The sequence below is a fragment of the Nesoenas mayeri genome (assembly GCF_963082525.1).
Source record: "Nesoenas mayeri genome assembly, chromosome: 23".
NCBI lineage: Eukaryota > Metazoa > Chordata > Aves > Columbiformes > Columbidae > Nesoenas > Nesoenas mayeri.
This window is the reverse complement of record NC_137574.1, coordinates 2,571,843-2,585,613: the sequence shown is the minus strand read 5'-3', so window position 1 is coordinate 2,585,613 and position 13,771 is coordinate 2,571,843. Positions and strand designations below refer to the sequence as shown.

The following is a 13,771-nucleotide window of genomic DNA, read 5'->3' as shown; positions in this document are numbered from 1 at the left end:
AGCTCCAATCCATCCTTTTGAAGTGAATACATTCCAAAACACAACAAAAATATCTATTCCTGCTTTTCCTTTCCATCTTATAAATTAACTCAAAGTGCTTAGCTGCTGGTGCTTCTATATTCTTCTTTACTTTAAAACTTCAGCTGATGAAGGGTGTGCAAGTAGTGCCTGAGCTGCAAATATCACACAACAGCTTTTGATGTATTTGTTTTGATGGAAACCTTATGGGGATGAGCACTCAAGACATATCAGGGCTCACAAATCCGTAATGCTGGATCTAGCGAACACGTCTAAATATTCCATGCTGGCGGTGGATTTCTTGGTCCTTTCGGTTTTGAAAATCGACTTGCAAAGCCTGGGAAGAAATTATACATATAGTCTTAATGCAATTAATTCTGTATGTTAGAGATTATGATTATTTAATTCCTTAAAATAACATGGTATTTCAGAAAGCGAGTGCTGCCCACAGCAAAACACCAAGAGGAAAACGTACCGAAGCTCAGGAAAGACCTAGAGTGGTTGGACAGGGCAGATTCTGATGGTTTTGTCAGAGAAGATGGACCACAGATACCTAGAAGTGAAAAAAATCAGACTGAAGCGGTTAGTCTGTTTTCAATATAAGTGATTTAGATCAAAGGGAACTCGATGAGAAACTCCTTATTGCTGCCCCAAACAGATTTGGCAGAACCCACGTTCCCCACAGCACCCCTACCCCCTATTTTTAGAGTATTTGTCCCACCACACTGGTTTGAATGATGTAAATAATTGGGTAATTATCAGCTGTACCCAAGGGCACCGCAGCATCCCTGTAACGCTCCTAAAACATCTGTTGCCATCCAGATGTGGTGGCGCACAGCTGGCGAGCAGCTCTGTGTTTCCTACTCCGTGATGTGCGCGACATTTCACATCTGGCAAGTTCAGGTTCTTGAAAATTCATTCTGTGTATTTCTTTATATATTTGCCTAAAACCATCAGGACGATGCACGTTAGCATGAGAGACTTACTCTTTCTCACATTTTTCAGTATTTTCAAGCTCTGTAGAAATAAAAAAAAGAGTTTGTTGGAAAAAAATGTAGCAAGCAGTAGATCAGCTATTATCATAAAGGGAATTTGCTGATAAATATAGATGTATCGCGTCTCCTAAGAATTATCGTGCCTAGCAGCTGAGACTGAGCTGTAGACTTCTGCTGTGCCTCCAGTTTGTGTTATTCCTGCTGTTTTCCTCAAATACTTTGCTGCTCAGCCATAACATCCTGAATACAACTGCCCATGAGGATAATTAATTAGGGCCACAGCAAGAAGAGGCGCGTGATGAGCAGAGTCTGTCCTAGACAGGAATTCAGACTCCACTCAAGCACCTTTTTCCAAAGCTCCTTTTGTCACAAGGTAAGCAGCGAGAAAGCCGCAGTAGCTGTAGCTATTATAGAGCCATCTCTTCTCAGCCCCTCCATTTGCTTTTGGGTTGTCTTATTGCTTTTACCTTGCTTCTCCTAAAGCATTTTGTAGGCTCTTCTGATAACGTTTCGGAAACATTCTCCAAGCCCGAAGGACGCGTGGCAGAATTTCTTGCGGCAGGCTGCGGACCTGGGAACATACATCAGAACATTTGCAGCATTCATTCGAGAATCCTCCTGCTTTTTTTCTAAGTGCTTTGCCGTTGCTTTTAATTTCCTCTAATGCAGCAGTTCTAGAAGTTTCTGAACTCTCCTGCAGTTAAGTCCTGGAGCACTACCCTTGGTAATGCTTTGAACAGGAGGGCTGTGATCTCCTGCGCTATCTACAGGCTTAGGTGCAAGCAAAACAATCTCAGTTACATGCCAAGAAAATAACTCATCACTTACTCGCTGCATCAGCAAGAACAAATGACTCCGGGGTTCTTTCAGGAAGCGGGGGAGGAGAGTTAGAGCGATCCCGGCTTGTCTCTGAGAAAGAGAGATGAAAGAGTTGCTAACCTAGCTTCAAATACATATATCTATATATATCCCTTCACTGAGAGGTCCACAACACTCTAACGTGTCAATTATCTCAAAGGAAACACACAACTTGCAGCAAAAGGTGCAAAACCCCTTGGCCCGAGGGTTCATCATGTAGAGGGTGAGGCAGGAGCTGGTTAAGAGATATAAAACTATCAGTTTGGTTGGTTGCAGAACTGTCTAGTTCTGTTTAGAATTATTTAGCAATACGGAATTTCCATTGGACCGAGCACAGATCCTAAAGGTATTGATTAAATATGGTAACGCAGCTTCAGTACAAAGCAGACCTGACTTTCCAAAGGTGGTTTATCCCAGCATTAAACTTATACCTGTTCGTGGGCTCCGAAGCTTCACACTCTGGAAATGAAAAAATATAATAAATAAAGGAAGGTATTTGAAATTCCCACAACAAAATGTCGTTCTCTTGCACACAAGCAAGCCAGAGAAGACGAGGAAATGATGTTATGTGCAAACACCCTCCCACACACACCTCCGTGCTCATGTAATGGAAGACAGACTTACGCCTTATTGTTTCACTTTACAAAGCTATAATTCAACTATAGGAGGATCAAGAGAGGCCTAAATTTTGCTCATCTCCCACTTGTTCCACAGGGCGGTGTGAGCACTAGCTCCCTGTCTTCATTATCCCTCTCTAAAATAGGAACAATATACCACCTTGTATGGGACTTAGGACCACCCCCCCCCAAAATATATTTGGAGTAAAGAAGGTATTGATATGGAGGAACCTGAGTGAGACCACATCTTCCAGTTCTGAACCCTTAAATCATTTATGGAAAGTACACAATGCCAAAACTAGTGTTTTTCTCAACGGAAGGAAACATGATAAAGAAATTGGCATAGTGATAGTGCTGGAGAAGAGATGAAAAGCCACTTATTTACCTTACATGGTCTCAGTCTCACTGAGTCATCAAACACCACCGAGTGAGACTCACCACTCCACTCCAAAGAGATTCCGATGTTTGCATTTCTGTCTGGAAGCTGAAAATCAGAGGTGGCTGGAGGGAATTGTCCTGGAAACAATGGAACAGCAGAGAGGTTGTTGCTCACCCTGGGCAGCCAGAGCGAAGGTGCTGCCGGCTGCTCGGCCATGGAGGAGCCCCCAGACCCCCTCTCAGCCCCTGCCTCGTGAAATGCACTCACCAGGCTCACTGGCCACAATAAAGGACTCGGGGGTTCGCTCGGGCAGGGGCGGAGGATCCTCATCATCTGGCTGTGGCGGGGTGGCTAATTGGGGAGACATGGACATGTTACCCACATGGCACAACCCGGCAGGAGAACCTGTGCAGAGACTCAGAGCTGACGGCTCTTATCCAGCCATGCACATGAGGTGATGGTTAATCACCTCTAAACTATGGTTTCCCAGAGTCTCTATCCGCTCTGGGTGAACCCAGGTCGGTCGGACTAGATGGTCTCCATAGGTCCCTTCCAACCCCAGCCATTCTGTGATGCTGGCATCTAGATAACGAGCATGCTTTGGTGACACTGGACACTGAAGGGCCTGAGCAGGACAATGCTGAGCAAATGTCAAAGCTGCAGACGACGAGAAATGTCCGACCAGGCCAGAACTGATCAAACCAAGGAATAATTTTGCCTTCTTCATATGGCAGGTGATGGTTTTCAGGCTACAGGTCTGGGCAGAACCCTAATGTTGAGGTCCTGGTTCTGTCAATGGGATGTCAGCGTCCCTCTGCACAACACTCTGCAGAAAGGAAGGGTTTCTGACCTAGAAACTAGAACCTCAGAGAAAGTAGAACCTCAGAGAAAATAATTTCTGGGAGCTTTCTACATGTTTCTTAGAGCTCCCTCTTAAGAACTGGTCACCACCAGTCCCTGCCTTCCCATTAGAGCTGCACCGAGGTGTCAGAATAGTCCAGAGCAGCTGTGTAATGCGGAGCCCAAAAGTTTGCTGTTCTAAAAACATCATTTATTTTTATGAGAAAAATTTGAGGTGGGATGAAGTGAGTGCGAGGATGAAAACAGTTGCTCCCTCAGCTCCCAGTGGATGCCAACACCCCCAGCTCCCCCCAGTGTTACTGAGCCCAGTGTGTCCAGTGCTGCAGGACTTACCCGGGGGTGACACCCCATCGTCGTTCTGCAGGAGATCGTGGTGGGATGCAGCCCTGGGCGGCGGGATGGCCATGGCGGGGGCACCCACAGCATGGGAAGGAAGGAGAGCATCCTGTCCTTCCACATGGTGCTCAGCAAACTCCATGGACAGAGAGACATCCAGGGAGAGCGAGGAGAAGTAGGGGTCCTCTGCTGAGCAGCAATGTGGGTAAGGACATTGACTGTGGTTCATGTGGGCTGGGGGGTCATCCACGTCCCAGCTCGAGTTGCTCAGCTCAACAGGGGAAAATCCATCCTGCTGCTCCACCGGAAAGCTTGAGTAGCAGGCGCTGGGCAACTGTGAACTCAAAACGGGCTTTGCGTCCCCTCCTTCCCACTGCCAGCCGTCTGCCCGCTGTGCCAGCACAAAAGGGGTCGATGTGGTCCGTGTCAGCGGCACTCGGCCACGAGTGCCCCTCCTGCCACCTCCCTTCGGTCCCAGGCTCAGACGCAGCTGCTCAGGAGAGATGCTGTTGAACTCCAAGCTGTGATGTTTCTGCAGAGCATCCCCAGCACCCCATTTCTCGGCAGAAGCCGCCTTCCTGCAGCTGGTGAAGTTCAAGGCGCTGAAGGAGATGGCCTGTCTGATGGGGACGGCACGTCCAGGGCTGTCCGGTGCTCCCGCAGAAGACAACGATGTCGGTGGTGCTTTGCTTCGTACCGCTGGAGAAAGATGTTGATGCGCGTCCTGCTCCTCTTGCTCTGAGCTGCAATAAAGCACCATGATGTGAAGTTAAAGCCATCTAGCCCTCAGAAATCACTGCTAGCCTACCAACAATGTTCCACGACATCGCTCCTAAGAGCACATCTGTCCCCTGGGAATGTAGAGCCTGGTTCAGCCTCAGGCTACAAGCACAGGGAAGGACTGTGCACCCTGGTGCCCCAGGGCACTGATAAACATTGGGCAGAGGAGGCTCCTTGACATGGGTAAACGATGCCAAAAAGCAAAGTTATTTACATGTGCAGTTGAAAGGTGGGACCAGATCCTGCTGCAACGTTCAAGCAGAACTGGGTCACAAAGTGCACATTAAGAAAATGAAGAAAATGCATCTTCCTGAAATCACGTGGGGGACTGAAAATACTAAATACTTGTGCTATGGCCTTACCAGGTGAGTGACCTCAGAGAATAAATATCCTCCACTGGAGTCAGGAGCGGCTTGGCTACAGGATGCCTTGTTTGTGCCTAGTGAAACAAAAGGTTGGAGAACAACAGTGAGGAGGAAGAATGTGAAGAACATGAACATGCTATTTCAGGTGTTGGAATTTGTGCTAACTACTTTTAATTATTACTGTAGTTTGGAAATCACAAACACCAAGTTGAAAACGCCAAGTTGGAGCTGAAAACTGAGGACAGGACCTCCTGAAGAGCAATTTCTGTTTGCATCATTTTGAAATGAGAGCAGAGCCAGCTGTACAACCATCCAGTTGTGCCAAACACCCGCACAACAGCCTGAGCAGACCAGATGGGCGTCCAGCCTGGTTTCCTTCGTGACACCCCAGCCCGTGACCATCCCCCATGCTCTGCAAAGTGTTTTCAAAGGGCAGTGAGGTTTAGGGGGGAGAAAGGTTTGGCCAGGAGCTACAAAACCACATCCGGGCTCAAACTGTTTTCTGCATTTTGTGTCAACCTGATGTTGCATCTCCTTTGCTTGCACACTGTCCACAACGCATAGAAAGAGGCTCTTTCCAGCTCTTTTCTCTCTGGTTTGGAACATCCTGCAAATCCTATGGCAAAACTGAGGTGCGAGTCCCTTCGCAGGGTGCTGTTCTCGATTCTTTAGACAAAAGCTCCTGACAAAATAAGCTGACTGTAAGCTTTCAGGCTTTGCCTAAGAATGGCAACGCATGTGCTTCAGCCACATTGCAAACAGCTACACAGGCAAGGTGAGGGTCATGGCAGCAGTCATGGAAAACCAAGAAGGAAAAGAAGCTCAGCCATGGATGTTTTGGATGTTCCTGTTTATATGCGACTTTGTACCGAGACCACATTGTTTTTCCTCCAAGCTTCATCAGATTTGAAAGTGTTTGACATGTTTTTTCACAAGGTATTTTAGCCCACTCTGCCCCACAGACAGGCTGTAATGTGAATTACATCCCTAGAACACCAGCATGCTGCACACTAACGCTGGTAGCCACACAGCCTCCTGCCCTGAGCTTCAACAGGGGCTGAGAGTCACTCTGCCGCTTGCAAGAATAGAATGAAATCAAGTTTCACTGGCACATCCACATGGAAATCAGCTGCTACTGTAGAAACTCGGTGCTTTTCTGTTCCCTTGTTACATTAAATCATTATAAAAGTATATACAAAATGGGTTTGAGACTGAAGAAAATGTAGCTATCGCTTGGAGCTGAATCCTGTGATGAGCATTGCGTGTTCAGGGAAACAGGTGGATTCTTAGGGGTTAATTAATAGGGTTTGGGCTTAAAGGGTGGCAGAAAACAGCGGTTCATTGCGGGTCTGCAGAGGAATCTGGGTTAGAGCCGGCGCACCCGAAGCTGCAAGATGCAGCGCGATTATCCTGGGGACTTTTACCTGTGAAGCAGCAGAATCCTCCTGGGCATCGAGTGCTTTAATCTGCCTCTTGAAGAGCTCGATCACCGCATCATAAACCAGCTCATACTGCTCCTGCATCCCAGAGAAATAAAACAGACGTTTAAATGGTCACTTGTCACCCAAACCAAACATCAGACCCTGAGAGAAGCTGCTGCTTTCCAGCCCGTTCACAGGGTAAATTCCCAGAAGTAATAGAAGCCACAACTTTCAAAAGGTTCAAACTGAAGCCTATGGGGTTGTTCTGATGCACAAACAACACTGTTCTGCATTGAGCTTCCTCTTCAGCCCGTCCCAGCTGAGAAGAGTTCCCACTTTATTTCCTGGAGAGTCCCTCATTTCACAGCGTGTTTGATCAATCGGACTGCGAGCACGACGCTATTCCAGCTGTCTACGAGGAAATGGTCAGCTACCAAACTAATTTCTGCAAAATCATTCTTCTGTTGAGAAAAGGGACTTTACAGAGTGTCTGTGGGCCCCGGTTCCCAGCAGCACAACTGCTCCGCGTTGCTTTGCTGCAAACCCTCCTGGGGAAAAGCTGAGATCCCCATAGGAAGAGTTCACCAGTTGGTAAGATTCCCCGAACGTACCTTGGTCTGCACTATGGATGGCCTCTGCGTGCGCATTTCCTGGATCAAACTGAAAATACTGAAGTTCACCGGAACAATCTTGCGAGAAAGAGAAAAGATGAAAAATTAACACACAGGAGCTTCCAAGTCGTGATGAACTTTAGAGCAGTGTCCAAAATTCGTGGCTGCCATGTAAAATACATGTATGTAGTCAGAGGAGGGTGAAAGGGAAGAAGGGGAGACAGGAGGTGATGGAGACAGAGATGCAGATGCAAGCGCCGCTGGAGGACGCAGCCCGTGCTGACACTCACTCCATCCTTCAGCAGCTTCTGGGTGTAGTCGACAGCGCAGATGACTCCTGTTCTCCCGCAGCCAGCGCTGCAACGAGAGGCACGGCAGGGTTGTGAGCACACATCAGAGGATGGGCACATCTGGGATATTTGACAAAGACCCCCAGCCTCCTCTGACCCTCCTGGGGCGGTGAAAGCACCGGGGGGGACGGGGACATCATCCCATCCCCGCCGGTCACCGGCTCACCCACCTGCAGTGGATGCAGATGGGGATGCTGTCATCCGGCTGGTAGCGGCGAATCTCAGCGATGAGCTCCAAGATGGGGTCGATGGACGAGGGGACGTCGTGGTCCGGCCAGTTTTTATAGTGGAACTGGTGGACAGTGCGGGTTTCCTGCAAGAGAAGAGGAGTGGCAGGTCCCAGGCTGTCCTGTGCCACCCAGGGGACATTGCTGCAGCTCCCATGGGGACATCAGCACAGCAAGGGGAAGCTGGGGTGTTGCAGACACCTCCACGCCCCCTCTGCATCCACAGGCAAAGGTTAGAGGTGCAGTTTGCAGCTGTTCTTGCTACAAAAGAAGCAATTCCATTTTATGACATTCTTGGTGTTACCTGTTGGCTTCACCCAGGGTCTGATTTGCCACAACCAAAAAACAGCTTCAGAAACTGAGGTTTGAATTATTAATTTTTTGCTTTCTTAATTCCTTCAACTACTGCCCAATCTAAAATAGCAGGCTGAGCCATGTAAAATTTTCTGCATAAGGCGCGCCATATTTTAATATCTTACTTATATGATAAAGCCAAGATGCAGCTCCTGCCTTGACCTTTCCTACTTACCTTGTTCAGGGTCACCTTTAAAGTCCTAATCACATACTGGCTTCTCTTCTCTTCAGCTTCCTGCAGAACGAGAAGTTCAGAGTCACATTTTCTGCGGGTGACACGAGTTTCCAGCGCGCGTGGTGTGACACGGGGCTGTACTCACGCAGGCGACGCAGAAGGGACCGCACTGCAGGGCAGGGCCGCCCGCCTCTGCCCAGTACCGCTCACATTTCTTCTGTTGCGAGAAGCAGGACACGTTGGGTTATTCACCTCAGCACACCCACGCTGGCTCCTGTCTCATTCTGCTGGACTAAACTTGTGCTGGGAGGAGAACCAGCTCCAGCCTCCGCTTCCCCAGAGCCACCATTGCTGGTTTTTCCCCTCCAAAGAGCTACGCTATTGGAAACACTTTAAGAATCTGCAGCCGGAGAATCGGGGAACGGTTCGTATCAACTGAGATTTAATAAAACCTGCATCTCTCCACCTTGCCCTGACGCTGTCCCGGCAGATGCATTACTCACCTTTCCCATTTCAAACTCCATACAAGCCATGACCACAACCTGCAGAAAGGTGGTGCATTAGAAAAGGCTAAACGCAAGTTTCTAGGCAGCAAAATCGAGCTCATCGCTTGCAGGTGAGGAGGTTCTGTGGTCAAAGCAAAGTCAGGATGTGACCCACAGCCTGGGCACAAGGACCATTCCCACTCGGAGCCCGAACGCAGAGACAGCGACTAACAGAGTCCTGTCTCAGCACGAGCATGGGGAAGGCGCAGGAGGTGGATGTGGGGCACACACAACATCTGGAGTAAAACCCTGACACTCCCACGTCTGCTTAGTCAAAAAGGACTTCTGGCTGGCTATACAGGCATATAAATCTGCACCTTACCTGGACTTTATACTCCCAAATCATCCTCCAAAAGTCAATGACTGTAGTGGGGAGAGGACCCTGTGTTGCAATGTATGCTCTTGGCCCGTAGACACCCTAAAACAGCATTCAAATCAGACACAGAGATATATTTGCATAGTTCACTAGCAGAAATACAAGTCATCCCTCTTTCTGAATCTTTCTTCTATACAATGGGCCTGTTAAGGATTTAGAAGGGCTTTTATATAGTTAAATTTTCGGCATCTACGTTAAATTAAGCAACCAGAAGCCAAAAGACTCCAGCCAGGGAGTTGGGCTTGAGGCGAGTTCTGCCCCCAGAAACCACCAGTTCTGCAGCGCATTTGGGAGCTCGGAGGTGACATTGCAACAGCTGCTGCTGCAGACTGACACATCAGAGTTGGCCAGAGAATGAACTGTGGGCCCCTTGTGACGGTCTGTTCTTCTACAGGTGGGTTACACACAGCCCTGGTCACTGTGGTGAAGAACAAAGGAAACTGTCTGTCTGTCTGTCTGAGAAGGGTCGTGAATACAAGAGACTCCCAAAGCACCAGGAGCTCCTGATGGAGAACCAGCCTGCGTCGTATTCAAGAAGCAATTGAACAACATCCTCAGACAGACGGTGTGAATTTGGGGGGTGTCCTGTGCAGGGACAGGAGTTGGACTCGATGATAGTGGTGGGTCCCTTCCAACTCAGGGCATTCTCTGATTCTCTGTGCTATTGCTCGCCACTGCAGCGAGTCTCTGCGGTGCTGCAGCACGAGGCTTCCTGACGAGCCCCAGTTTCAGACAAGGCACTAACTGGCCACAAGCAGTTTTACACCACTGTCACCCACCAAGGGCAGCAACAGCGATGAGGAAGTCAGGGCTGTGAGCCACAAACTGTTCCACCGCGGGTCCAACGCGAGCACGTGTCCCTGGCACCTCTGCGCTGCAGGGCTGCTTGCAAAGGGCTCACTGCTTGTATCACCTTTACATCCATCACCCCTGAGCACAGCCCAGAAAATACTGTATGGTCCTTTCACCCATCCCAGGACCTGCTCCCCCAGGCACAGCTCAACCAGACAGCACTAACAGCTGCTATAAACGCCACTGCATGGCCAAACACCGTGGAAGGAGCGATACCTTGATGAAGTTGGCGTTGATGTAATGAGAATCTGCATCTGATGTGACCAGGGACAACTCCACTCTGCTGTGGTCAACTGCAGGCGCAAAAGCAGAAGAAGCAGCAGTTACTGGTCGTGTCTCGTGGTCGCTGCGCTCCTCGGGCTGCACACAAGGTGCTTTGGAGGAACATGCACAGCAGAGAGCTCATCCCAGAGCAGCAAACGCTGCTCCTGCACCTCCCGACAGCCCTGCACGGAGCAGCAGACAAGCTCGAATTGTCTGTATTCTGCTTTGTACATCATGGACACATCTTTGTCCAAAGCCATTCTCTATAGGGCCTTGGGAAACAAGTGGTTGTGATGCTACCCAGAAAGCTTGCAGGGACGAGCATTAAAGGATGTGTTTCCTACTCAACAGAAGTTCTTCTGTCGGTAGAAAATATATGCCAAAGTCTTCCAGAGGATGCACTGCAACAGAAATAAAGCCTTAAATCTGAGCAGCAGAATTCAAGGCAAACTGAGAGGCAGTGATGCGCTCACGTGCAAGCAGCTGCACAGGAAGATACGGGAGGAAAAGAGGCTCAAGCAAGGGAAAAAAAAGACAAAACCCCTAAAGGCTGAATAGGAACATTTGCCATTTCCAACCTACAGGGTAAGATGTCCTTGTATCTGTTCTTCTTGATGTTCTCTGGTTGCTCAGATGCTGCTGTGGGGTAGATTTTATCCGACCTGTACATTGTTGACTGCCTTTTCAGCTTCTGTGATAAAGGAATGGAACAAATTACAGCAGATGTGCTACATACAACACTCTACTACAGAAGTGTGAGGATGTCTAGAGGTCAGGCTCGCTACCGCAGAGCAAGATGTGCACCATTAATTCTTTCCTGAGTGGCTTTTCTCAAGGTATTCAGAGCAAGAACAGAGACAGAAGCCACCTGAGAGCCCCAGCACGGGCTTCTGAGGAATGGAAAGTGTGTGGAAAGTGCGTGCCGAGGCAGAGCCCACAGCAGACTGGGGCACGTGGGCTTCTGAAGTGAAGTGATGCATCTATACAGCACAGAAAGCGTCGCCCTCACAAATGAGTGAGACACAAGGGAATCATTCTCAGTATAAATGGCACTCAGAAAAGAGGAGATAACAATGCGAAACCACCTTTCACAAATTGCAAAAGACACACGTGTCCCGGGAAGCTCTCTCGCCAGTACGAGAGGAAGCGGCCTTGGCCACTTCTACTGCCATTTTGGGCAGAAAATTCACTGTACATTTGGCTGTGGGCTCTAGCATGTGTGCCAGGGCTCGGCAGCCTCTGCCTTGCATGGCGAGGGGGGAATTCAGCAGCCTGTGACAGCATTTTGTTCCATGGAACAACAGACTGTCACTGCAGACTCAGATTAATCACTTCCCTCTGACCCAGACACCGGGAAATTAAGCACTAAGCTTTTCCCAAGTGTTTGAAGTGTCTTCACCGGTACAACAAAGCCGGGCTGGATCTCCTGAGAAACCCCCTGGACCTTCCCCTGCCCAACGCAGCCCCTGCCCACAGGGGTAACTTGGCACCAGTGGTTATTCTGGTGTCTGAGACATCTCAGGTCTTACAGAAGTACCAGTTTTACCCTTCCCCATGTCTGCCAAAGCCAGGCAATGCCTTTGCTTCTCAGAGCAGCTCATACAGGCTGCCAGAGCAACCTGCCTTGAGCTGATGGATCAGCAGCTGCCTCCAGCCATCGGCTTTCACTGGGAGACACTGGAGTGACATCTAGGACTCGCCCCTGCCACCCAGATAAATAATAAGATCATAGAATCATTCTGGTTGGAAGAGACCCTCAAGATCATAGAATTCAACTGTTCCCCCACCCCTGGCACTACCCCATGTCCTGAGAACCTCATGTCTGTCTGTCCAGCCCTCCAGAGATGGTGACTCCAGCACTGCCCTGGGCAGCCTGTTCCAATGCGCCACAGCCCTTTGGGGAAGAAATTGTTCCTAAATCCAACCTCAACCTCCCCTGGCGCAACTTGAGGCCGTTTCCTCTGCTCCTGGCGCTTGTTCCTGGGAGCAGAGCTCCTGCCCTGCGGGTGGGACAGGGGCAGGGTGGGGGGGCTCTATTGAAAGGCAAAAAAGCAACCAGAGGTCCCCACCAGGAACATGTGTATCAATGATACCGCAGATTGCAGTGGGGAGAAGGGGCAGCGGCTCCACATTCCTCACTGTACCCCCAGTTGTATCGCTGTACCCCTAGTTGTATCGTGTTACCATGCAAAGTGAAACTGCGTCTCGAGGAGCGCGTTTGCGAAGCAGAAAACAGGAAACACTCCTGTAATTATTTAAAAATCCAAAAGCTTTACTTTGAATGCAAGCTACAAAATTATTCTTCTGTCTTTACATTCCTTTTGCCCCAGTTAACTCCCGTGCCCTGTCTGCTGTAAAATTCATAGAAAATCTTACTGTCACATGCAAATCATGTCCCCGTTTGAGAAGGGACTGAGCAGTTCCCTTTAGAATCAACTGAAATGCAGAGCCGTGCCTTAAGCGAACTTACCAAAAACTCATCGACAAACTCTTCTCTGTTGAGCTTCTTGCCTTGGGCCCTTTCCAGGTTTTGCAGCAGGATGTCCCGTTGGTCCATGATGCCGGAGACCGAGTGTGACCGCCCTGCCGAGCCCGAGCAGGGACATGTCAAGCGTGCGCGGCGATGGAAAGCATCAGAGCATCAGCCCGCGGAGCGTTCGCTGCAGCCTGTGGTTTACTGACTTCATCGCCAGCCTTAAAGGAAATTAGTGCGTAACAGATACCGCGGTCAAACAACAAAACAAAACACGCAACCTGGGGCCCGAGCGCCCCCTTCTCGAACCACGGGCACTCGTGTGCCCGCAGCAAGGGTTGGTGGCACCGAGTGGGGCAGGAGATGTCCCTGCACATGGCAGGGAGGTTGGACTAGATGAGGTTTGATGGTCCCTTCCAACCCAAACCGTTCTATAATTCTATGATCGTGGCAGGAGCAGCATCACCCGGTCCCTCGGCCGCTGGGTGCCTGGGTATTCTCCAAGCGTTGTGCCATGGAGACATGGAGATGCTCAGATATTGGAGACCACAGCCATGCACCCCAACATCTTGACTTCTTTAAGTACCGTCCTCAGCAGCACAGTCCTGAGGGGAGAGCAGGGGGACGGGGCTGAGCATCCCCACCCGGGGCTGAGCACCCCTAGCCGGGGCTGAGCATCCCCACCCAGGGCAGTCAGGGAAAGGTTCAGACTCAATGTGCAGCACACAAACCCCACACCTCCCCTTCACACTGAAATCTTTGCCTGTTTTCCACACGAACCGTAAAATATTTTGATTTCATCCCTTCCCCTGGTAAAAGGCACCAAGTGGGGTCCGTAAAGCTGTGTGAGCAGAGCGACGCTTTTTGTATGGCCCGTAATTCATTATTTTGACTTGAGAGCTGAACAAAATGCT

The 13,771-nt window shown here is 49.5% G+C and overlaps 1 protein-coding gene across 1 annotated transcript; it reads right to left on the bottom strand.

Moving 5' to 3' along the window:
* Positions 1-156: 156 nt before the first annotated feature.
* PTPN22 (protein tyrosine phosphatase non-receptor type 22) lies at positions 157-12,941 on the bottom strand (the record flags this gene model as incomplete). Its single annotated transcript, XM_080358359.1, has 21 exons — positions 157-355; positions 494-571; positions 1,005-1,035; positions 1,481-1,584; positions 1,842-1,922; positions 2,303-2,330; positions 2,874-3,004; positions 3,135-3,218; positions 4,062-4,807; positions 5,207-5,283; positions 6,634-6,726; positions 7,242-7,319; positions 7,532-7,598; positions 7,762-7,904; positions 8,348-8,407; positions 8,493-8,564; positions 8,851-8,889; positions 9,215-9,310; positions 10,337-10,413; positions 10,967-11,075; positions 12,855-12,941. The coding sequence occupies 21 exons, from the start codon at positions 12,939-12,941 to the stop codon at positions 291-293; spliced, it is 2,346 nt and encodes a 781-aa protein (XP_080214485.1). The 3' UTR covers positions 157-290.
* Between the last annotated feature and the right edge of the window lie 830 nt (positions 12,942-13,771).